At 41.6% G+C, this 25,067-nt stretch overlaps 2 protein-coding genes, 1 long non-coding RNA gene and 1 other non-coding gene across 9 annotated transcripts in view; 3 read left to right on the top strand and 1 right to left on the bottom strand.

The window, feature by feature from the left end:
• LOC103476928 (uncharacterized) overlaps window positions 1-728 on the top strand; it is a 6,653-nt gene extending 5,925 nt beyond the window's left edge. For both annotated transcript variants that reach the window (XR_014091301.1, XR_535565.3), the window contains exon 4: window positions 475-728. This is a non-coding gene — a long non-coding RNA (uncharacterized LOC103476928). The remainder of the gene's footprint in view (window positions 1-474) is intronic.
• The window catches only part of ldb1a (LIM domain binding 1a), a 25,806-nt gene extending 17,663 nt beyond the window's left edge, over window positions 1-8,143 (bottom strand). The window contains exons 1-2 of one of the 2 annotated variants that reach the window (XM_008429684.3): window positions 7,850-8,123; window positions 4,059-4,159 (exon numbers count right to left, since the gene is read on the bottom strand). In XM_008429684.3, the coding sequence (XP_008427906.1) occupies window positions 4,059-4,086 (28 nt within the window). In that variant the 5' untranslated portion in view covers window positions 4,087-4,159; window positions 7,850-8,123. Of the gene's footprint in view, window positions 1-4,058; window positions 4,160-7,849 lie in introns of both variants that reach the window. The other variant, XM_008429682.3, reaches the window with a different exon arrangement.
• Window positions 8,116-24,902, top strand: pprc1 (PPARG related coactivator 1). Of its 4 annotated transcripts, none has more exons than XM_008429685.3 (14): window positions 8,116-8,258; window positions 14,098-14,184; window positions 14,302-14,445; window positions 15,834-15,911; window positions 16,002-17,973; window positions 18,917-18,970; window positions 19,795-19,855; window positions 20,048-20,112; window positions 20,281-20,986; window positions 21,075-21,278; window positions 21,380-21,458; window positions 21,560-21,681; window positions 21,942-22,093; window positions 24,445-24,902. In XM_008429685.3, exons 1-14 carry the CDS (start codon window positions 8,133-8,135, stop codon window positions 24,543-24,545), a joined length of 3,951 nt encoding a protein of 1,316 aa, XP_008427907.2. In that variant the 5' UTR covers window positions 8,116-8,132; the 3' UTR covers window positions 24,546-24,902. The 4 variants fall into 4 exon arrangements, with proteins under 4 accessions (XP_008427907.2, XP_081472826.1, XP_081472827.1 ...); XM_081616701.1 differs by having other exon boundaries at window positions 8,173-8,262; XM_008429686.3 differs by lacking the exon at window positions 8,116-8,258 and adding an exon at window positions 11,893-12,296.
• LOC145555243 (small nucleolar RNA SNORA50) lies at window positions 21,714-21,853 on the top strand. The gene has a single exon (XR_014091349.1). It is a non-coding gene; the product is annotated as a small nucleolar RNA SNORA50 (small nucleolar RNA).
• Window positions 24,903-25,067: the final 165 nt, after the last annotated feature.

Consider the following 25,067-nt stretch of genomic DNA (forward strand, 5'->3'; position numbering starts at 1 on the left):
ATTTTTGTGATTATATCCTGTGGCTCTAGATGTAGATGCTCTTTATTGCTTACGTAATAACAATGGATAATTTATTGTCCAAATGTTTTCGATGTAATCTATTTTATGTTCGTAGGAGCATTCTCTGATCTTATTGTCACACAGCAACAGGTTTCATATAAACCTTCCCATTATTTCAAAGTAACAACATCATCAACAAGTGTGCAGTGTGCTATTTGCTATGAGCACAGTTTATTTTTGATATTTTTGGCTGCTTATTGCTTTGTGTTCTTGTGCTTTGAGCCCACTCTCTTGCAACCGCAGAGACACAAGTGTCTCTTTTTGTTTTCAGTCTCAGCAGCATCATCCTCTGTAGTCTGGCTCCAAACATGCCGTCGTGTTTTCACCGCTCTGCAGATCTCTTACAGCATACATTTTGCGCTTTGATCCAAATCTCTCCTTCTCAGGCATTTATTTTTCTCCCCTTCCTCTCAGCTGTTGAGGCCCATGGCAGCTTTCTTTTGCCATCCTGTCAGCCCAAAGCAGATGTGACATCACCGCAGCCCGGCGCCGCTCTGCAACCCCCCCTCTCTGATTCCCCAGCATCTCTTTCTCCCACGCATTCCTTCTTTCTCTCTGCCGCTGCACACACAGCCATTTTGATCTAACAAACAAAATCTGTGGGTTCGGAGAGAAGGCCACGGAGGGATTGAGAAAAAGTGAGAACGGCAGAAGGAACGACGGCCGAGAGACTCAAGCGTTTTAGTGCAACAAAGATAAGGCTGAGGCTGTGGTGGGGTTGTTGTGTAACAGGAATTTAAAAAAAAAGAGAGAGAGAGAGAAAAGTGCTTGCTGTTTGACTGCCATCTTGCTTTAAGTCACTTTTTTTCCCCAATTGGGGACACTGTGACTTTCTGCATGAGGTAACGCTGCTGTTCCTGCAGAAAGGCAACAAGGGAAGCAAGAGTCAAAGACGAAGAGATGAGGGAGGGATGGGGGGGGGGTCAGAGAGGGAAAGAGAGAGTGGTGAGCAGAGGGGAGCGCATGCTTGAGTCAGGCTGTTGTGAGGTGGGGGTATCTTCAGCTCGGAGGCAATCTATTTTTACCATTTAGCCAGAACAAAGGATGTGATTGGCTCCTCTGTGTTAGGACAAATCTCCTTCATGCATGGAGCAAAGCCCGAAAAGGGCTGATTCATAGCTAAATCCCAGCAACAGCAGAATGCCACAGGGTTGCAGAAGAACAAGACAGACGGGAGCAGCCTGTTATTTATTAGAACATGTGCAAAACTCCTCTGTTGCATCATGTGAAATCCTCATCCAGTAAGCGAAGAAGGATGACTTCACGAAATAGAAAGTTTAGCTTTAACTTGAATTTGTTTGTGCCGTGAAAGTACTCCAGAAGCATTTCGGGAAATCTTCCATCTGCCCTGCCGTGAAAATGCAAAGTATGCAAACATGATGATTTGCAGCTCGTGCCTAAGAAGGAAGAGGGAGACTGAAGCATGCGAGCTTATCTGTGAGATCTACCAGCCTAAACTTGTCCTAGCAGGCTGCTCGCAGAAGTGTGAGACTGCAGGCGCATGCTTATTTGCATGGAAGGGTTTGTAGCTTGCAAGTCTTTGAATGATGGCAGGTCTTTCTGCTGCACTTTGTTCTTTTATATACATCCCTCAAAAACACATGGATGTGATTAAAAGTTGATGCTCCACAGTAATGTCTGGCAGTGAAAGAAGACTGAGATACTAGGAAAACTACAGAAGGCAGCGAGAAAGCCGGATGGGAGGCAGGAAAGGGAACAAGTCAAGCAAAGACCTAACACACTGCCTGATGGGCTATTGTTAATGAATCAAGGCAGCCTCATTCAAATGATTCTGAAGCTCTAATTCAATCCGCCTTCTCTGATTTTCCCAGGAGCAGATGCTATAGTTTAATATCTGTCTAATACTCACTCCCTCGTGCCACACAGTCCATCCCCTTCTCCCACTTTCTCCACAAACAAAGCAGTGATCTCTCTCTCTCAGTAGAAGATAAACTGAGACCAAGAAGAAGAAAAAAAAAAGAAAATATTTATGCATAGTGTGCCATTTGCTTTTTTAAAATAGGCCAAAACTATTTGTTTGCCAAATAGAGACATCCAGAAGGAAAGATTGTAGAGAGTTTCCTTCTGTATGTGATGCAAACCGAGTGTGGGAACTCCATCCAAGCAAGACTTAGAGTAATTTTTGCAAGTATCAATTTTTAATCTCAGATGTCAACATTAATTACTGTAGAGAGACATTAAACACACAAAGGTAAAGTGCAAAGTCACACTTAAAAATAAGTAGCTTAGCTTAAAGCAAATTCAGCTCTTTTTTTAATCTTAAGCACCCTCATTAATTGTTAAAACTCGCCAAGGGAGAGCGGCTTAAATGTATTTCACAGCCCGCGAGTTACTTGAGTCTCATTCAGGTGTAACCAAGCATCGGTAGGTTAGACCGATAACAAGATTTATCAAGCTTTTAAAAGGATGCAATTTTAAAACGTAAAAAGCAAACAAGAAGATGTCATGCTGTCCATACAGATTAAAGTCCTTTTAATGAGATGATGGAGGAGGTGCGAGTTGTCTTTAGGTTGTTAAAGGTTGACTAGTCCTTGGCTTTATTTAGCCATTAAAATACATTGAAAGGGTCCCATCGTATTTTTGTCAAAATAAAGATATTAAAGGTCAGCCTCGGTTTGTTAGTTTCTTCTGCCCAACCAACTTTCAACCACAATTAGACATTGATTGACATCTTTGTGAAGACACATTTTCGCCTTTCTTTTTTATTCTCATGTTGCTCAGACGGAAGGGAAGAACAACTTTTCTTCTATTCATCTAGTCGACTAATTTTGCTCCACTGGATGTGTCTTGGAAGTTAGATTGGATCGGGAAAGGATGTTACACCCGGGTTTAGCACAAGCTATTGCAAGTCTAAAAGCCAGTGGGATTTCCTAATGTTAATCCACCATTACCTGATAACATTGTATTCTGTTCTACTTTATGCATTCAAATATTAAAAAATAAAGTTGGAGCTTGATGAACAGCTTGGAGTTCAGAGTTCAAAATGGCTGCTGCTCATATAAAATAGGATTGCTATGTGCTTCAGTGCCAGCTGTAAGCCGATAACAACATCTGTTTCTATCTTTTCTGCATTCAACAACTAAGACAACATGTCCATACCTATGTATTGCTTCCCCCCACCCCCTAAAAAGTCTTACTTCAAAGGCATTTTTTTGTATTCTGTACCAGGAAATTTGACTTCACACACGCAAGTGATGTAGCCCTTCCCCACCAGTTGCTGCGAATTGTCAGTCATTAAGCTGAAAGAATTTGATTATTTCTCCCTCAAGTTCAAGAAAGTCATACAGACAAGTATTTGTCTGTATTTATCTGTATGGTGGCTTTTAGCATCACCCATCTCACTTATAAAAACTCCTGTAAGCGGCATGTCTGTAAAGCAGCAGGCTGCAGGCTAGCTTCCTGAGCAGATTGTAAGACTGATATACCTACTAAATAAGACTCAAAATGACTCTATAAAGAGCAAAAAAAATAGAATATTAAAATATTATAAAGAGCATTATTAGGACTTTAATAATATAACAAACAGCTGGAGTGCAATGACTATTCATCAGCCTCTACAACTTTCAAATAACCAAGAAACAGGCCTGCAGGCTTTATCTTTTCAGGCCTGCACTGGGAAGATAAAGCTGCAAAAATGAGTAAAAACTGCCAGCAAATGAAGTACGTATCGATATTTCAGTTTCTCTGTCTGTGGTAAAACTCTGAGCCATTGATCTGCTGCACAGCAAGCCAGCGTGACTGAGAGGCTCTGCTGAACAACTCAATCCCACAGTGTGGCAGCTTCAGTTTTTAACCTTGTGTTAAAAAGTCTGGCATTGGTTTCACCGACACATACACCCACAAACACCCAGAAGTCACACAGCTCAGTGCTGGCTCCGGGGGGCTTTGCAGCACTTTCTACATAAGTCCTTTTTTTTTTTTTCTGACAGCACCGCTGAGCACAGAGCCAGAGAAGGAAAGATAGAGTGAGCACTCACCGGGGCAAGCACAGCCTCCAACAGACATCTTCTCACATGTTGGGCTCCTCTCTGAACGAAACAGCTGCACTCAGTCCACACGCCGCTCGCATGGGCTAACTCTGAGGAAAACAGCACAGACATAGAGGGGAGGAGAGATAAGAGGGAGTGGTGAAAAAGCAGGCCATGTACAACACAACCACACTCCTCTCTCTCTGTCAGAGGCAGGAAGTTGGCAGCAGTGCTCAAGCTGCATCATTAATAGACATATTGCAACATGAGTGGGAGGGAAAACCAGAGAGCAGTGAAACAGGAAGAAAGAGTTTAGGCAGCGTGTGAGACTAGAGGAGGGAATGTGGATCAGAGTGAGGGCGAATGCACGTTTGAAACGGAGAATGCAGGAGGGAGGCAATTAGGGCAAAAGAGAGGAAAGAGGGGAAAAATGCAAAAGGCGTGAGTGCATGTGTGGCAGTGATGCATCATCTATTTTTGCCCTGTGCTGCTGTGGGAGATAAACATACTCAGTAGGAGCCCAGAGGCAGAGGGTAATTACTGCCAAACAAACACGCACACACGTGAACGCGCGCGCATACACACACTGTGCCTCATGTATGACAGATTCTCATCTCTCTTTCCGAATCCCGCTCCATCTTTTTGTTTTTCTGCTGCAGAGAGAACACCAGTGTTAATCACTACAGACAGGATCGATTAAAAATGCAAAGGCCTCCTAGAGCGCAGGGACACTGGAGACCCACGGGAGGCACGGACAACGTGTGCATGCAGCATGCACGTGTGCAGGCCCAACAAAACTGCAGGTTCGCAGCCTGGCTTCGCTTCAGATGTCACCACAATTATTTAGATTATTTTTATTTTTTTGTACTTTTATTTTTCTTTGTTAAATCTCTCTACTTTGTTGTTTAATCTATGCAGATTGTGTCCGCCCCATAAATTCTGTTCACAAAGCCCATATTTTTTACAGTTTCAAACACACAAGCACAAGCACACAACTTACTTCCAGAGATTTGATACCTTTGTTGTTGTCGTGATCTTGACAGATGACTATAGACAGTTTCATTAACTAATCTGTCACAGTGTCACTATGTTCTAAACCTAAAAACACCTGAAACTTTACCCATTTCTCACAAACTTCAGCGTATTTATGTTATTGGCCAACACAAAGTAGAGCCTAACTATAAAGTGCAAGAGTCTGGAAAGTATTACATGCATTTGTGTTCAACCCTCCTGAGTCAGTATTTTGTAAATCCACCTCTTGCAGTAATCACAGCTATAAGTCTTTTGGGGTACGTCCCCAATAGCTTGGCACACTGCAGATTAGAATTTTGGGCCACTGTTTGCAAAACAGCGAAGGCTCCATTAGACTGGTTGGCAAGAGTTTCTAAGCAAAAACTTTCAAGTCATGGCTCAAACTGGTTGGTTGTAGCGTATAAAACCTAATGACTCAGAGTAAGGAACGGCAACCATCCGAATTTTTCCACTGGATGAGTCTCAAATTGAAGGATCTACAAGTTTAGCTGTTTTTATTTTTCTTTATTGCTCCAGTCTTTCTTGAGCAGTTTTCTTAAGTATCCACCCCGGCACACTCAATCTTAATGTCGTAGCAAAACACTGGGTTGGAGCGAAGGACAGAATCAATTGCACTTCACTTTTTTTTCTCCATTTTTTCCTGCATGAAGTCACTGGTCTTTACAAATGCTACAAGGCTTTTCATCTCAGACATAATGAAAAACTCCTGATAGCTAAATGTCTCTTCGCCACGTTCGATCTGTGCTGTGTGTAGTTGTGCAATGCACAACGGACATCAGATTCAGATTGAATTTATTTTTTGGTAAATTTGCAACATTACAAAGACTTAGGAAACAAAATGAAACACCATTTTACAAACCAACAATTTATCAAAAAAGGAATTTCCTGAAGCCAGGGCTTATACTTTCCTGCCATAACATAAACAATGGAGTCAGAGCTGCTCTGGTGGTCAGTGTATAGCAATAACAATTTCTGCTGCAATGTCCTTCCATTAAAAAAATATATTTTTGTAACAATATATCAACATTTCTGAAAGATGTTATAGTAGATATAGTGTTCTGGTACTCCATGTCAAGCACCGTAGCAAAAGTGAAAGGAAATACTGTGAAAATGGCATAAAGTAAAAACTTTCACCTTGTACAAACGTTAAAGATTTTTAGGCATTATTACATAAAGTTTATACACTCTAGGTAAAAACCCTTTATGTTATTTGTCTAATCTGTTGTTTAACTGAATTACAGCAAATGTCTAAGACCATAGTATGGTGAAGAACCCTTAAACATTTTCACTTTTTGCCACTTCTTGACCCACAAACCTCAGAATATGTCCTGAATATTTTATATGATAGGCAAACACAAAGTAAACATCAATTTTCAAGTAGGTTTGTGCGTTAGCTAGGCCATTCCAACACCTAAGCGTGCTCTGATTTAAACCTGTCTGTGGTGGTCAACGCTAGTTGTCGTCCGACTGGAAGGTGAATCTCTGGCACGTCTTTTGCAGCCTACAATATGGTTTTCCCATTCCATTGGGACCAGCTTCCCTGTCTTCCCTCCCACAAGAAAATGCTGCCACCAACATGTTGACAAATCTCAACAGCAACACCCCGCCTCACCTCGACTGACCCCTCCCCCTCGCACTCTTCTGGTTGAAGCTCAGTTTAACAAACTTCAGATCCTTGTTTTCTGTCTGTCATCATTTGCTAGTTTTTTTCATCTAACTCACTTACAGAAGACAAACAAACGTGTCTCTGTCGAAATCAAGGCTGACAGGCACATTCCCCACACTCCGTCGTACTGACAGAAACATCACAGTTAAATGTCATACACCATGTCAGACACTGCTGTCAGGACCAAGATACAATGAGCAACCCTCCGGGCCCCCCTTTTTTCTCCTGTTTTTATTTCCCCTTCGCAGACAGCGATCTTGTTGTCCCTTTGGTCTTCCTCTTTCTCTCTCTCTCTGTGTGTGTGATTGCGTGTGCTCATCTCTCTCATGTGTTGTTTTCCTGCGATGCTTGTAAAGCTGCCACGATTGTAGTTTAACATTAACAGATCCCGCTACTGTAAACTCTGAACAGCAGAATAAATAAAAGGCGAGGAGAAAGGGGGACATTTCCACCGGTGCCTGTTAAAGAAATAAAAGATGAAGTGTGTGGGAAGTAATGGGAAAGGGATATTATGACCCATTTCAAGAGATCTGAGTTGAGGACTAAACTACTCTGTTGGACACACTCTTTCCAAGCTCTCTTCAAGGTGCAGAGATTGCCACTCTGTCAACACGTCCACACAACACATTGCTCGGAAAGCTTTCAGAGAAAATAATCAAGCCTGCCCCCCCCCCTTTGCCCTCCACATCTCTTCCCTGCATTCGAATCCCTCTCGCCGCTGTGGGAACACGTAATAGCAGCAGCTCAATAACAATATGTGACACACAGCAAAGTGCTTGCACACAAGCTCACTGACTGAGGCACACATCTGCTCCTGCCACGTTGTTTTACAGCAAACACTTGTTTTTGTGCATCGATGGTCTACATTTTATTTTCTTTTTTTGTAATAAATCCCACCAAAATACCCCAAAACACTCCTGGTGGTTCTTGATATCTCTGCCACAGATGGTTTCTCCTCATGCTTTTTTTTTTCATGTCCTACACCTCTTTGCTTTCTCTCTTTCTTTCTTTCTCTTTTTCTTTCTTTCTTTCTTTCTTACCTCCCACACTCTCTCTTTCAGACACAAACATACTTAAAAATATCCTTCCTGCCAGTGCTTACCTTTGTCTTCCCCCCCTCTTCTCCTCTCCCTCGCTTGCTGAAAGTCCTCTCAGGTCACCAACGCAGCAGGTCCAGTCGAGAGAGACGGAGTGCTGTGATAAGCAGGTGCAGATAGCAAACACAAATGGAGAGACGCTGGTGGTGGCGGTTGAGGGGGATCTGGCAGTGTGCAAATTGGATGATGAGAAGGAAAGGAAGAAGGAAAGGAAGAAAGAGGAGGAGGTGGATGTGTGTGCTGGTGAGGTGGAGGGGGGGCCAGGGGGAAGCTTTCAGCTGCACTGGTATGAATATGACGCAGAGGCAGCAGCCAGATCCACTTCTCCTCTCCTCTCATCTCCCTGTACCCAGCGAGAAAGACGACCGTGAGGTGGGAGGGGAGGCTTGTAACCATGACGACGGCAGAGCACCGGTAGGTAGGTAGCAGTTTGGGAGAGTGCTGGGGCACATCAGCGCTCCTCTTCCTGTCTTTCCATCTTCCTTTCTTTCTCTCTCTCTCTCTCTCTCTCTCTCTCTCTCTCTCTGTCTCACTCGCAGACAGACAAGCTCACATATGCACAGCAATGTGCGTAAGCAGGCATGAGCGACGCGGATTCATCGGGACGTGGCTGATAATCGGAGGGAAAAATGTCTGGGTTTGTTATGACGGCAGAAAGTTGGAGAGCGCGCTGGAAGCAATTACAAATGTGCCGCACTTTAAATCCAAAACAGCAACAGCTGGTAATGAGAATAGTGGAGAAAATAGTGTGTTGTTAAAAAAAAAAAAAAAAAACAACCAGCATGATTTTCACAGCATGATGAAGCACTATTGGGTCAACAGATTTGCACAAACATTTAAAATGTTAATGATGAATGTGATTTTTTTTTTCAAACAGGAAAGAAACAATTATCCCTACTGCTGCTGCTAAAAACAATTAAAGAAACAGATTATTACTGGTATTATATGTTAGGGGTCAAAAAGGCCCCATTCCAAAAAAAAAAAGAAGAATATTTATAAAGTTGAAATTGGTCATATTTAAGTACAGTGTATAATAAAATGCAGAAGTTTTTATTTATTTATTTATTTTTACCTAAAACTAAACTTTTCCTGTTAGGATTACCAAAATAATTTCTACTTTCTAAATTCCAGAATAATCAGAGAGAGAATATTTTAAAAGCTTCTGCTATCACTCTTGGTAAATTTGCTCACATACACAGAGATTTGTATTTCTATAAACTGTTGATGACGACAGATGATAATGTCATGGCTTAATAAGCATCCATGTAAGTTAACAACATTGAAGAACTCATGAATATTTAAAATGACACAGAAAACACTGGCTCTTATTGTGACACTGCAAAACAATCAAAAATATCAGGCAGATGTCAATCAAGACACAAGCATGAGAAGATCTGACCGTCACAGTTTTGAGAAGGAGAGAGAGATTGTGGGTTCCAGAGATGTGTGTTTCAATGTGAAATGTGCACATCAATCTCAGAATAAAAGCAAAAGACCTTGTGAAGCTGCCGATTGAAGCTGCTAAGAGTATTTCTATCCACAGCAAAATTAGTATTGTGCTAAAAGCAAGATGAAAAAGCAGATTTGCCATTTGCAAATGCACTCAGTGGAAAAAAAAAGCTCTTAACTTTGAATACATGTTCCGTGGTTTTATGGAACTAAAATTGAAATATTTAGCCATTACGCACTGCATTACATTTGCAAGGGAAGAGTGGGGGGAAGATATTTCATCGTCTGCATCGTGTTGTGCGGATGCATGAGTAACCGATGTACTTCAACATTTTATGTGGAAATGCTGGATCAACGTCTCAAGGAATCAGCCAGGGAAAGAAAGCTTTGGTGCTAATGGGCCTAACCCTAGATGATAACCCTAAGCATACAGCTAAATTAGCTTCAAAGTGGTGTAGGGACAGCAATATTAATGTTTTGGACTGGGCATCACAAAGCCCTGACCTCAGTCTAACAGAAAATGTGTGGATGGAACTGAAATATGTGTGAGCAAGGCGACCCGCAAACCTGGAGGAATGGGCTGAAAATCCAGCAAGCTAGTATGAAAATCATGTGGAAGGCCATACAGCCATTTTAAACATGCGGTTTAAAATGTATTTCTAATTAACACTAAAATGTATGTAAATCTCTAAACTCAAACACTAAATGAATTGTTTGATCTGATTTAATCTCAGACTGAGAGGATACAGTTTCAGTGTGTATAAGATCAAGATTGAACTTTACATGTGAGGCATCTAAAAGAAAATTGTGACACACACACATTCATAAAATAAAAAATATTAATATTTGTATAAATGCACCGTTAATGCATTCCTTAAAAATTACAATAAGATTAGAAAATATTTCAATCAATAATCAAAAGTTTGATTTATTATATTTAATGTATTATGTATAACTTACATTATAACTTCTGTGCTGCCATCTGTCATGAGGCATTTTAAGCTGTTGTAATGGTTGTGCAGTTAGACACTAGTATGTAATTGGTTAGCCTGCGCAGCAGTTTAACTGCAGACCAATTATCTTGCCCATAACAGCATTATCCCTGCTGACTGACTTGCATAAATAGTGAAATTATTATGCAGTGTGTGCTTTCTACATATAATAAATGTAAAGTTTTATCAGGACTGTTTTTACTCAATTGTTTAATCATGTTTTAAACAATGATTAATCATTGTTAATCATTGTTAAACATTGTTTAATCATTGTTTAATCACTGATGAGAACACAGTTGGAGAATGTGGAAAGAGTTCTTAAATACTGCAAGTGGCCGTTGACTAGGAGTTGTTTGCACCCGGCAGAGATTCTGACGAATGGAGAACACACTGATAGACAAAGTGGTAAACCGCGCTGAGACCACACAGCTTGAGCATGTGGGCTAGAAGCTGCTGTGTGGTTTGGTTTGCCTGTAATCCATTTTTACCTATGAGACTTAGGGATTTGCCAATAGCTTCTCTAAGACTTGCAGTACAAGTCATAATGAGAAATTAATCCCCCCCCCCCCATTTTTGTACTTTACGCTGTTTAATCTCTTCATCTCATCACTGGCTGTTTTCTCATTTTTATGCTAATTGTTCTTGACGTCTGGTACTATAGAAACAAGCACATTTAAGAGCAAACTTATTCATACTCCTGGAAGGGTTAGACCAAAAGTAACACTTTAACTTTTGGCCTAACCAACATGTTTAGACGAGAAGTAATATTAACAGTCTTGATTTAAAAATGTTTGATGAGAGATAGAAAGATTAGGGTGATGGCAAGAGACCTCCCAAACTCAAAGACTTCACCTTAGAGAAATCCTTAAAATACCAGAGGAGACTTGCAAAAAGCTGCTTAGCAAATGTAAAATGAGTATCATTAGCTATGATGCTAATTAATTATCAACTGGTTATTGAGAAAGTTATTAACTTTCAACATAACAGTTGTTATTGCATCCAATTTTATTATTACAATGATCTTCCCCAAACCGGATTTTTCTTTATATTGGTTTATCATCTGAGAGACGCCTCTCTCGTTATCAGATTCAAACTTGTTGAACGAAAATATTTTCAACCTAAATTTCCCATAACAATGAACATTTAGGGGCCTGTGGGCGAGTATTCCCCTCCACGGGATTTTGTCTTCAATGTAAAGTTTTGAATTCAGGTTTGAATGGGGCAGAAAGTGAATCACTGCTATTTTCAATAAAAGCCAAGTATGAATGTAACACTAATCCTGAGAGTAAATAATTTGTCTCTGATTTCATGTAAACTCCATCAGGATGTGCCCAACGTTCTATGGAAAACCACAATCTCATAGTATTATTATTTTAAAGTAAAACCACAGTGTAAAAAATTATCTCATGTTTATGACATAATTTCTACATTTGTATTATATCTTGTATTATTTTTCCCTTTTGTTGAATTCCCTAAAAGTGCAATTTTTTTTCTTTTCCACCTCTCTGTCAATCCTGTTCTGTGTTCTCTCAAATCTTAATTTGAGTTTTTTTCCCCAAAATTTCTATCTTTTTTTACATTATTATTATTCCTGCTTGATGTTTGGTAAGCTCAACGGCATTTTTGTTTTGCATGATTCTCCGTTTTCCAGCAGGTAGTCATAATAAACTATAGAAAAAAATATTTTAGTATTTAGTCAAATGTTGGCTGCTTTGGAAGCCGTACAATCAGGTTTGTAGGCGAACCAGGAAAGAGAACTACAAACAAACGGAAAACGTCGTCACGCGACATTTGACCCTCTGCGTCATTTTGCGTCATTTTGCCGGGATTGCTGAACCACGTGTTTCCTACCGGCTTGCAGTTTGTTCCTCCTCTGATTCACTAGTTTTTCATTCTCAAACGAGGCCCCGGCAGGGAGTGGGCATGCAAGATGGCGGCGCGGTGGGGAACAGGCGAGGAGGCTTTATTAGCGTGCAATTTGGATTTATTCCCATTGGAAACACTAGACGAGGTGAGGAACAACTTGTACTCGTTTTTTCCCAGCGGCTGATATCTGTGGATGGAGTTTTCTGTGTCTTTGTAGAGCATTGGCTGTACAAGCTGGCGTGGGAAAGTGACACGTGGATGAATGAGTAGTATAACTACAGCAAACAATATTTTTTACATCTTTTTTTAATAACAAAGCGATACCAGTGCGTTGTGTTTTTTATTGCAGAATTAGACCAGAGTGAACTTTTTGCTGTTCTGATTTCTTTCTGAACGAGAAAGCGTTACTGGGCTACTCTGCTAGTGATAGCCGGGTTATAACTCGTAATAATAATAACAACATCTAAATAAGACATAGTGACAGCTGTGTGATATTATTAAATGCTCGCTTTGGATGACTACACGTGGTTTAGTTGCTATCAGATGTTTATTATGAAGCTTAGTGAATGCATTTTCTCTCCGTGTCTAAGCTAATGCTCACGTGGTGGTGATGATAAAAGAAAGGCAGTCCAGCTCAGCTCACATTTTTATCACTCGGTAAAGCTTTAAAGTGACTCCAAGTTGAATTTGTTTTCTGGATCCAATTACTATCCTGAGTGATTTAGATAGCAGCGCATTGCAGCAATGTGGCATAAGTCTGTTTACTGCAATGTGGAATAAGTCCGTTTACTCTTTGACTGTAACCAGTACAGTCACAAATGGTTACCAGCACTGGGACTGCAGTAGCCATACCGGTTTTCATTCAAACATACTTAAAGCCACATGCGTTTATTCACACATGCGCAGGAGAGAGGGTTATCTTTGCCTTCTGTTCTCCACGCATATTGTCTTAACAGTGTAAATTAAGCGTAGTAACTCCTTGTGGAGTAACTCTTCTATGAATAAGGGGTTGTAATTACACACTTTGCTTTGCAGATTTAAAAGGATAATAATGGAGAGATGGAGGGCCCTGCTATGGTTTGTTGTAGTGCAACACGTGGGTAGTGCAGCCTTCCTGTGGACGGAAAGTGGGAAGGCTCAAATATGTCTGCGCTGTAGATAGAAACACGTGGGGTCAGTCAGTGGAGGGGGCTAATGGATTAAAATGAAAGGGTGTTTTTTTTTTCATATATGCCAAAAATTATCAACAGTTTTGTCATACTTTTTGTGCATTTCAAAGTGTAGTAATTAATTTGCTGCAATGGAGAAGTAAAATGACACTGATACCTGTTTAAGACAATTTAGTAAGTCTTGTAATTACAGGAATGTGATAAGTCTTGTAAAATTTTTATTTGAGATTGTCTTGCAGCAAGTAGTTCTGTTTTAAAACAAAATTTTATTGCTTCTTATTTAAATCGGAAAAAGCAAAAAAATAAAAAATATTCCTGCTTAAGACAAAATACTCTTTGCCTTTTTGCTAGTTAGCCGTTAGCAGAGTATTAGGTGCAAAAAGCTGATTTTAGCTGGTTTAGTTGCTGGGATCGAGTCTGCAGTTGGCAGCTTAAAACCAGACTCCTGGGTTTCGGCTCCTTTGGTTTAGCAGCTCCACAGTTCAATGTTTTGTCTGAATTTGTCCTGGTAAAATACGTAACAGTCTCTTTTTTTCCAGCCCACTCACCTGCAGTGTGCAGCAACAGGTAAGGAGGTAAGGGGAGAGAAAACTCCCCTTCTACACTAATCACTTGGGAACTTTTTCTGGTATCTCATTAAAGGGTTTTTAAATCTCAAAAACGAATACGGTCGGTACAGATGGCTTGATGTATATTTATAAGCTGATGACATGATTTGTCATTTCTTTGTTTGCCACTATAAAAACTGGAGTGTTTTGTCCTCTTGTCTCTGTCCAGCCTGCAGGGCTCAGCTCCGAGGAAAGCCTCCAAAGCTGCATTGACCCCTCCATCCTTTCCATCTTCGATGATGTGCCAACATTAGAGGCAAGACAAATTTTTATCTTTGCATCTTTAATTAAAAAAAATAAAAATAAAAAAAAAACGTCTTGAGGCTTTTATTTTTAAAGCTCTGAATAAACAGATTAAACAACTTTAACCCAGGCTAAAGGTTTCGATGAAGAGAGCGAGGCTACGCTGCTGACAGCTTTGACGGAGATACTTGACAACGTAGACGATGAGAACCTGTCGCCGTTCGACACGCTGCCCGACTCAGACATGCTGTCCAAGGGCCGGGAACACTCTCCGGTGAGTGCTCTCATCTTGTTCAAACTCTCTGAAAATCACTTTTGTCTTTGAACATGAAACACAGAGTAAAAGAGGAAATTAGAATTGTACATACATACCTCTCTCTAGAGGCAGAATACGGTCATGCAGCCTGAAACATGTTTAGAGTATAATATCCCTAAATCTTCTGATTTGTCCTGGTTGACAATTGAGTGTGTTTCCACTCTGGGGTACAGCTAATATTTATTGCAGCTAAGAGATGGGGGAAGAAAAATCTTCCATCACTTGAGAATTCATTTCCAGCTGTACAACAGGAATGCCTGGCATTGCATGCAAACACAAGCATGCAAACTAGTTCAGTACTTCGGCTTTATTGGTCTGCAGAGAGGAATCGCTGCCCAAAGCAAACAATCCAGTGTGAGATGTATATATATAAAAAAAAAAAACACAATAAAATCAGACTAATTGTTTCATAGTAGCTGCAGCTTAGAATCTAAGCAAAGTCACTCTATAGATTATTGGAAATGTGTTACTGTAACACGTCAGTCATGAAAATAAAACAGTAATTTTCAGCACAAAAACTAAACCCGCTGACTTTGTCTCACAGATTTCACATAATGACTTCGGTAATTTAAATCAAAACTCCATGAAAACATGTGGAAAACTGTAATAAACAAAGGTGCTTTGTCCATACAGACCTTTGTGTGAACACGAGGTGACTGCTCTGGTCAGGATTACAGCCTGGTCTTCTGCAAACATAACTTGCATATTTCATGTTGGTTACACTCCGCAGCAGAACTGCAATCCCTCCAAAGTTGGAAGAGGTCTGCCTTATTAGCAGATTTGTTATACTTGCAGCTTGCGAGTATAACAAAATATGTATTATATGAAGCACAAGTGTTAAAGATGATTGTTTTCTATCCATTAAAAGATTTGCTAGAGTGAGAACCCGTCCAGTACTAACTGCTGAAACTGGAAGTTTATGTTGCTCATTTAATAATACGTCCATTCTTGACTGATTTGTTTCATTAACGTTGATCATAACCATTGTAAAACAAGGATATTAAATGTGGGTGGTGGGGTTTAAATGTTTTCAAGTAAAAATATCAAATACCTGTTGCAAAATTTAAAGTTAACTGAAATATAAACTTTGAAGGAGTCTAAACTAGGAGATGAAATGAGCAAAAAAAAGGAAGAACATAATTTTTGATCAGCCTCACACAACAAACATCAATCCGTGTTTCAGAGTAGACATGTGGTGGAGTTCCCTCCTGTTGATTTAATTTGATTCTACTTCCTGCTGTAAAAAAAAAAGAACCCAGCCAACTACCATGTTTCCTGGAAATGTTCTAGTAGTGGGAGCATGCCTTCTGAGTCCAAACGTTAATATCATTATGCTCTGTCTCCAGCTCAGGAGAATGCTGTGCCTGTCTCGTTCACCTCAGAAAGACTCGCTCGGTAGCACCAGGCCGTTATCAGGAGGAAAGGTAAACTATTCACTCATAAAATCCCTTTACAAAATACTCCAGAAGACGGATGGAGAGATTTGACTGGATGCTTTCCGTCTTGGTGCCCAGAACCTGTCCAGGATGCAAGGGGGCTGTGTCCAGAGGAGTGATGGGGAGGAAGAAGAGGACGGCTCCTTCACTCAGAGCCCAGACAGGCTAGAGTCTTCTCCAGACCCTCCAGGTTGGGAAGGTCTGCCGTTGCCGCTCCCTATCCTCTTGGAGCAGGAGGGTCAAGAAGGTCTCTCAGTTAGCCTGGCAGATTTGGTCCGGCACATGCACCCATACTGCATGGCCATATCTGTAGAGAATGAAGAGGGAGAGCAGATGTTGCCTGAAGGGGGAATAGTGCTTGAGGTTGTGGACCAGAGTGAAAACGGAGAACCTATCTTTACCATCCCGAACATGGATCTGTCTTATAGTCTTCATCAGCCGCTCACAGAAAACGAGGTCAAACCAGAAGCAGCAGAAGACGAGCTTGCTGACAGTTCAGAGCATATAGTAGTCGACGATGAAGATGACGTCCCTGTTAGGAAAACCTTTGAAATCGCTCCTGCCGATACTCCAGTGGTATGTTTAGATGTGAGCAATAAAGTTAAGAGGAAAAAGGAGAGAAAAACAACAAGCCCAGCAAGAAGGAAAAAGAAATGTAATGAGAAGCAGCAGTCTGAACTTGTAGAAGGAAGGGTCCTCAGGAGCGGCACAGTCAGAAGGGTGATAACGGATCCCCCCAAAAAGCCTCAGAAAGGCTCTGGTAAAGAAAAAGTGCAGAAAAGCCAAAAGGTTATGTCTGCCTCTTCTCCACCTGAGCCGCTTCTAAAACCTGAAGGAATAAAACAAATCAAAACGGAGAAGGAAAACACCACTGCAGCTCAGGCTCCTGAAACAAACGAGAAACTCGTCTCACCTCTGCTGCCCGAATGGAGCGCAACCCTGACACCCGAGGAAAGTCGGTTGACGTGTTCAGCTGCAGCTGTGAGCTCCCACCAGCCCAGCAAAACACCGAAACAGTCAGCCACTGCCCCAGAAGAAAAAGAAAGCTCGTCATCTGCTTCCTCCGTTTCCCTCCCTTTGATATCTTCAGAGACCCCTGCAGCTGCTGCAGTTCCCGAGATCTCCCCTCCTGTCAGCATTACCCCCGCAGTCCCAGAGGCCAAACCCAAGCCGCTCAGCCTGGAGGAGTACAGGCGACTCCGGCAGCAAAAAAAGCCGGCTCCGGTGGAGAAACCAGACAAGAGCGTCACCAGGTGGCCCAGCCTTCCAGAGCTCCCCAAAGAGCTACCCCCTTTGCCCCACCTTCCTGACCCCAACCCCAAGGATCCCAGACGTGCAAACCCCCTGGCAGCAAGGAAAGAACTGGAGGAGGCCAAACCTGCCTGGCGGCCGAAGGGACCCTGTGCACCCCCCACCCCAGAGGCTCTGCTGCAGCCGCCAGCTTACATGATTTCTTCATCCACCAAAGCCTCACCTGCTGTTCCTGTTTCTAAGCCCCAGCAAACGCAGGAGCCTTCCAAACTGCTCCAAAATCTCCAAACTGTTCCCCCTGATTCAGCAAAAACTCCAGCTGCACATCCAGATGCAGCTGCCAAGCCTACAGAACCTCATGTGCCTCAGAGCTTTGCTCCTCCTGCTTCTTTAAAGCCTTTAGTCCAAGTTGTGTCTTCAGCAGATGGGAGGTGTTCCCCTTCCGCTTCAGGAAGAAAAGGTGAAACCGAGTCCATTAATCCAAAGTCTGTACAGGACACTAAAGTCTGCCCAGAAACCACTACAGATGTACACAAACCCACAGATGCTTCCCAGGATGTGCCTGGGATCGCCGTTTCTACCTTATCAGGTGGCAAACTCGCATCCGACAGAAAGTCGTCCAAACCCGCAACCAAAGAACAAAGTGTCCAGCCCCGTGCTGCCGTCTCTGTGAATCCCCATCATCACAAAAACCATTCTGCTCTGGTTGAATCTAAACAAGGATCTACTACAGCCATGAACCCACAAAGAACCAAGAGCAACACGCAAGAGCTGATCGAATCATTCACTAGTGAAATAGGTGAGTTTGGATGGTTCATAGAGAACATTCCAGAATGTTTTATTAGCGATGCACCAATAAACATTTTAACTATTTAACTTGCCAACTGCAAAATTGGGATCCAACAGCTTTAAAAATATTTTTTCTCTCTTCTTCCTGCCATTGATTATTTATATTAAGAACAGAGGGGAAAATTTATTAACATTTTAAACATGTTGAAATTGTGTTTCATTAGCAATTAGCACAGCTAGCAATACAAAATAATCAATATGTGTGTATTTGCTGGGCAAGATTCCTACAACGGATAACTAAAGAGTATCTGCACATCCTTAAAAAAGTTTACATACATGTATCTAAAAGTAAGGCTTAAAAGTATCTTAAAGTAAATTGACCTTTACTATCTCATTCCCAAAGGGTTTAAACTTGGTCTTGAAAGGACTATTTAATCTTGTATATTTCTGTATTTTTTTTTTTATGACTTTTCTGTCAGAAAAGTTTGGTTACAGAAGGCAACTTCATTGCCTTCTGTAATTCGATATGGTTGAGGCTACTGAGAAACCATCTGCCAATACATCCTTACTAGCTAGCTTTAATCCTTAGCAGCTAGCTTTATTGCGTCCACCATAGATAAGTACAAATGTATCACCAGTTGGCTGGAGGATGTTTGCACATTTCTGTGGCGATGTAAGTGTTTAATTCTTTTCATAAAGGTCTTAAAAAGTCTCATTTGAGTCAGTGAAACCTGCAGAAACTCACTAGTATGAACAAAGATTTTTGCGTTTCCAGTCAGCATGTTAAGCTAAAAATCAGCCAGTTCCATTTTCCAGCCAGCTTCTTGGTGCATCGGTAGGCTTCTCTTTTCTCTACTATAACTGTGAGCAATGCATGCATGTCTGAAAGTTCAGTCAATGTTTCTCTGGTCCACACACTGTAGTTATGAGTGTAACGTTTGTGTCTTTTAAAGGTATTGAAGCTGCTGATCTGACGAGCTTACTAGAGCAGTTTGAGGAGACTCAAGGTAACCGCTCTTGATTTGCTACCATCTGCACCCGCTCTTTCTTTTTCCATCTTTTACAGTTCTACTTCCCATGCATTAAATCTTCGTTGAGGTTGTGATGTTCAGTACCGCAGTGGGTCACGCAGCTCTACTTTAGTATCAAGCTAAAAGCAGCCAGAGAATCATTTTTCATTGTTTCGTAATGGTGACTGGTAACGGCTCACAACGCTGCAGCGCTACGCTCGGTTGGCAGGAGTTGAAACACGTAAAGGTGTCATTTCACGTCACATGGGAGTTTACTCATGTTTTTACCAAAAGAAGGCAGTCAGACACGTCTGACTTGTGACAGGGTTTAGCTTTACAGGAGGATTTGTATGTAAGAGAGATTGGTTCTGCAGGGGGCTTCTGTGTTCTCTGCTGCTGGAATTCTGCCTTGTCTGCAGATCCATTTAACTGTCGCCCTGCTGTCTTTGTGTGGGCGGATGCACAAGAGGCAGCACATTAGAAACAACTGGTCGGGCTACGCAGTGCGTGCAGCAAGTCCGGTCAGAGCTAGGCAGGGCGGGTATGAGGTTCCCACAGTGTCGACGTAGTTTCCTATACCAACACAGATGATGCAACATTTCAGGGGTCTTTACATCACAACTTTTAAAATCCTTAGTAAGCCTTAATGATGGTTGTCAGGACATGTCTAGTCAGCACTAGTTAAATAATGATTTCTGAAATCATCTAAATCCATTTTACACCGTTTCAACTGCATGATCTTGCTGTCTCTTTCTGGCGTTTGCTTTCCCAATAATGTCCATCTGCTGACACATTCGTATCCCTGTTCCCTATTCTTTTAGCAAAAGAGGAGAAATGTGTGCCGGAGGTCTCTGGTAGAGCAGCAGCTGTAGGAAACTCGAGGTGAGTTACCCTACAGCCCTTTACGCTGCTCAGGATTACTGACTCAGTTCTAGTGTGTGGAGGTGACCTAAATTCACCTTTTGCCAAGACCTACCGCAAAAACTCCCATTTGCCGGTCCTCATGTCTAAATTAGGCCTGAAGACCACCAGAGCACTGCTAACCGAAGTGCTAACACACCGTTTGCTTTGCAGAGCTGCGTCGATTCCAGAGAAAGCTGTTCAGTGTGAAAGAATTAATGACCTCTCCAATTCTGCAGGTAATTTAGTCAAAACACAATTAAGTCTTTGTTCAGCTTTTGCTTTAAATGAAAGCATAACTTTGTTTCGATTCGTTGCTTTCAGATTTAATATCCAAGCTGAAGTAGCCAAAGCACTGAGCTTATTGGCAAACATTGGGTGCTCATCCTTTCTATTTTTCTCTTCAGCTCTGGCTCCCAAGACCACTTCTCCCAACCAGATGTGGAAACCTCTGGCCCCTGTGGCTCTGCTGGGAAAGCCCAATAACCCTGAAGCTCCCAAGTCCACCCCCTACAAGGTGATCCAGATAGAAGCCAAGCCTCTGCCCCCGGTTAGGGTCCGTAGTAAAGCCACTCCTGCTGCTGCCCTCGTGGCCCCGGATGTGGCGTGCATGGATCATGACTATTGCCTCTCCAACAAAAGTGTTTCACTTGGCGAGTCAGGCAAGCGGTGGAACATTAAACAGCAATCTGTCTTCACCATTAAGCCCCTCAGGCAACATGCGTCAAGCCCACCGCCAACACTTCCACCAGTATTGGCAGCATCTCCACAGGAAGCCACAAATTCTGTGATTTCATCCAGAACTCAAGAATGTCCACAAACCGTTCAAGCCCAGAAGAACGGAGACGCGTCTGAGCAATGCTCCGTCCCGGAGACTTCGGATTTTTCTCCATCCCAGCAGGAGCGTGTCACAAGCCCCAGAAAGGGGCCATCAGGGAGGTCCTACCGCCGATATGTTGCTTCTCAGACCCCCAGTCCCAGCTGTAGTCCCAAAGAAAGAACTCGCGGGAGGTCAAGAAAAAGATTTTACCGCTCCCCCAGCCCAACGTCCAGCTGCTCAGACGCCTACACCTCCAGATCTCGGTCTAGGTCCAAATCTCCAGCAAAGAAAAGGTTTGTTTTTTGGGTTTGTTGATCCATTGTTATTTTTAACAAGTTCTTTCAATTTTTCTTACACCGTTTCTTACTTTTCGTTCTGTAGGTATCGACACCGCAACTCAGACAGCAGTCTAAGCTCCTCATCCCGATCCTCCTCTCGCTCTTCTCCCTCTTTGTCCCGGTCCCCTCCACGGAGGAGGAGGTACTCGTATTCCTCCTCTCGCTCTGGGTCCTGGAGCCGCTCCACGTCACGATCCCCTTCTCCCCAAAGACAAGCTCAGTGGAGTAGAAGCAGGGGGTTGCACAGGTACTCGAGTGCTGCTTTTCGGGGTGCTAACCATTATTTTTGTAGACATGTAACTTTTTCAAAGCTGCAGTTACTTTAAAATAACTTATCTTCTCTCTCAGCCCCTCATACAGGTCTAGATACTGTACTGGCACGAAGACAAATGTGGAAGAGACAAAGAGGCGCAAGGAGAAAGCCATTGTAAGTTCAGAGTAAAAAGATGGATTTTATGTCCAAATTAAAATATTTAACTTGTTTCTAATCTAATTGGGTCTGCTTTTATTTATGGTTTTTTTCCCCAGGAGGAGAGGCGGGTTGTGTATGTCGGCAAAATTCGGGGAAGCATGACTCAAAGAGAGCTCAGGGAGCGCTTCTCTTTATTTGGAGAAATTGAGGAATGTACCCTGCACTTTAGAGAACACGGGTGAGTAAATCCTTTTAAAATTAATTAATCGATCGCACTGTCTTTGAACCTGGTGGGTCTTGCTTGTGACCTCCTTGGCCAAGCTACAGTGCAACAGCAAATCCAAGCTTGTTCATAACTGGGGCCTCCTGGCAACATCCCCAGGTCGCCTTTTTAAAAGCAAGCTACAGTCAGCGACGGAGGTCTTCTACTACTTTATGTGGACACCTTTGTGTTTAAAACTGAAAAATAAATTGCTGAAATGTTGTCATCTCTCCCAGGGATAACTATGGGTTTATAACTTACTACAACACCAAGGATGCGTTTACAGCCATTGAAAATGGCAGTAAGCTGCGTAAACCTGATGAGCTCCCCTTTGACCTCTGTTTTGGTGGAAGGAGACAGTTCTGTCAATCCAACTATGCTGATTTAGGTGAGCATGCCAGAGGTTCTGCTGTTCCCCCCACATGATTTCAGTGGTGTTATGAAATATTTCTGTCATGGGTTGCAGAATATTTAACATGGTTTGTTAGTTTAGTGTTAATGCAGCTGTCGCCTCTCAATAAATTAGTATTAGTAAACTGGAACACTCTGACCATTTTCTTTATCCCTCATTGGCCCTGATTACTCTTTTTACATCATCTCTGGTTCAGCATTGGCTGAAGATGAACAGTGTGACAGTCGTAGCTTATATCCTGGACATGTTTGTGTCTGGTGGGTCTTTAAGCAGTGATTTCAGGTGCAGTTAAAACCTTGTGAGTCTCATTTAAACTCTTGAAGAATTTTTGTTTTCTCTCACACTTTTTCCTTCCACTGAACTTTCCATTAATTCCTTGAATACAGACCAGTGAGTAGACAACTTCTTCAGCAAGGACCTTTTGTGACTTGATAATAATGATCCGATTTTCAGCGGAACTTAATTTTGGATTTAGTTTAGCTGCAAGCTATAATCCTCTAAAGCAGTGTTTCTCAACCTTTTTCGGGCCAGCGCCCCCCTAGCCTTTATCCAGGTCCCTCACCGCCCCCCACCAAAAAATTTGTAGGCTACTTTGCACTGACAATTATTTTATTATTAATGTTACTATCATTATTGTAGATGTTTTGAATCGGCACACCGATTATGTTTTCCGTACACTTCCGCGTGCCTTACGCTCCTTCACCTCACGCACATAACGGGGTAAATGTAGCGAGTTTTGCACTAAACGTATTGGCGTCTGGAGGGGGGGGGCGTATCTTTCTACGCTCCTTCGTGGGGGCGCCGATTTATGTTTTCGCATCCACCTGAATAATGTGTAGTTGCCCATGGCACTTCAACAATATTATTTTACCTTTTATCTGGAAGTAGTGTCTGTTTATTCTTGCCATACAGTCCTCTGTATTAATTATTGCTCGAAATGTCTTGCCATACCAGTTTATTCCTCTGTATTTACTTTAGTTTCTTAGTTTATTCTTGCATTTTGTTCTTCATTTATTTCATTTAGTTTCCTTTGATTAGTATTATCCTCTCTTGGTTTATTGCTATGTCCACTTTAGTTTCTTTCCTGTTGCTAAATCATTATCATTTATTGACCATCAGTAATCTCATCATCTGCTGCGCCGCCTAATCATCATGTGTTTCACATCATGTGTTGATTTTTCACTGTTCAGCATCGGATTCTCTGTTTTTATGACATAATTCACATCTAGTTCGTCGCTCCGTTTTGCCCGCTTCTCTGTTTGTTTGTTTTTTTTTTTTTTTGTTGTTTTTTTTACTCCCTAAGGTGTGAGGCGGTCGGGAAACATATCAATGGGGAAAAGGCAGAATAACATAAACCTTTTAAAACAACGGAAACAATTTCGGTGTTCTGATTATTGAAATATAAAAGTGCTGTGGTACTGTTGTTCCCTCAAACCCGTTTCATGTCGGACCACTTGCAGCACCGGTGTTAACGCTATAATATGAACCTTTCTATCGTGGCATCACCCATGGAGGGATTTCTTTATTTAAATGGGTTCATTTTTCAGAGGGATACAAAGTGAAGGTATTGTTATTTTAGTAATTACATGTTTGTAAGAGCAATTTTCTGTTGTCCTTCCATGGAAGCGGGCAGCTTTCAAATGGAAATAAAACACTTTTTAATATAAATTGCTGCTTTGACATGATCACAGAACTGCAAAAACATATGGAGCCTACATAAATACCAGACAAAGTGAATCACAGCAGCGTAATCAGCTGGTGTAATGCTGAACTGATGCGCCATGAAGCTACAAACACTGAATAGAAGAAGAGCTGCCATCGATACAGTTGCAGCCAAGCATGGTTTAATGTTACACAATACAGTTTTACCAAGTTGCTCAAAGTCTAAACTGGCATTGTTGTGCATTTAAGGTGTAAAGTTTACCTTCGACCAAATGTCCCCCAAAGGCATCCCAGCGCCCCGCTTTTGTAAAAATGTCCGCCAGTGCCCCCTGCCGTCCTCTGAACGCCCCCTGGGGGGCGGTACTGCCCACGTTGAGAACCGCTACTCTAAAGGAACAGAAATAGACACTTATAGCTCAACGGCCTGCGTTACGAATCTGTAGGAGTTTCACTTTTTGAAATGCGTAGTTAATTTATTGAGATGCTCCTGTGAATCATTCAATTTAAAATTGTACTTGAACTTAAAAAAAAACCCAAATAATTTAGACTTAAAACTCTTGAGCTCATTTTGTAAATTCTCAGCTTGTGCTGTTATTTTTAGAGTAATACAGATTTCAAATTTTAATGTTGCTGTCTTTGTAATATATTTCCCTTTTTCTTTTTAGATTCAAGCAGAGAGTATGACCCATTTCCTACAAAAGGCAAATATCATGCACTAGACTTCGACACTTTACTGAAGCAGGCTCAGCAGAATCTGAAGAGGTAACAGGAGGTCTGCACCAGGAAACTGCTGACATTTACCTCAGTCGACTGATGTCTCTGCACCTGCAACACTGTTTTTACATTTTGGTTGCTGAATCATGATTATTTTTGTGTTTGTTTCTCCAAGCTAACACCTTCTATTGAAGTGAAAATTTATAATGAAACTTTAAAAGAAGTTTAAAAAAAATGAATAAATGGGAAAAACATGTTTCTTTTTATTTAAATGTACAATTGAAATTAAATTGTATGGAGGGAATACTTTTAAAAGTAAAAAAAAAAGGAGTTGAGCTTCCTTGTTTTTGGCAGAGTATGTAATGCATTTAAATGTACTACACACTTGAATAAAAAAAAGCCAAACTAAGGTTATGGTATTATGTTTTGGTTTTTACATTAGTTGCTGTTGTTTCAAGTTAACCACTGATTTAAAAAAAAAAAAAACAACCTGGACACATTGCAGGATTACAAGCCAATCTCCAACCTTTCATCACCAAAGGTATTGAAAAAGCTGTTTTCAACAATTAAACAG

This window comes from Poecilia reticulata, chromosome 15 (genome assembly GCF_904066995.2).
Source record: "Poecilia reticulata chromosome 15, P_reticulata-male-v2, whole genome shotgun sequence".
NCBI classification, from domain to species: Eukaryota; Metazoa; Chordata; class Actinopteri; order Cyprinodontiformes; family Poeciliidae; genus Poecilia; species Poecilia reticulata.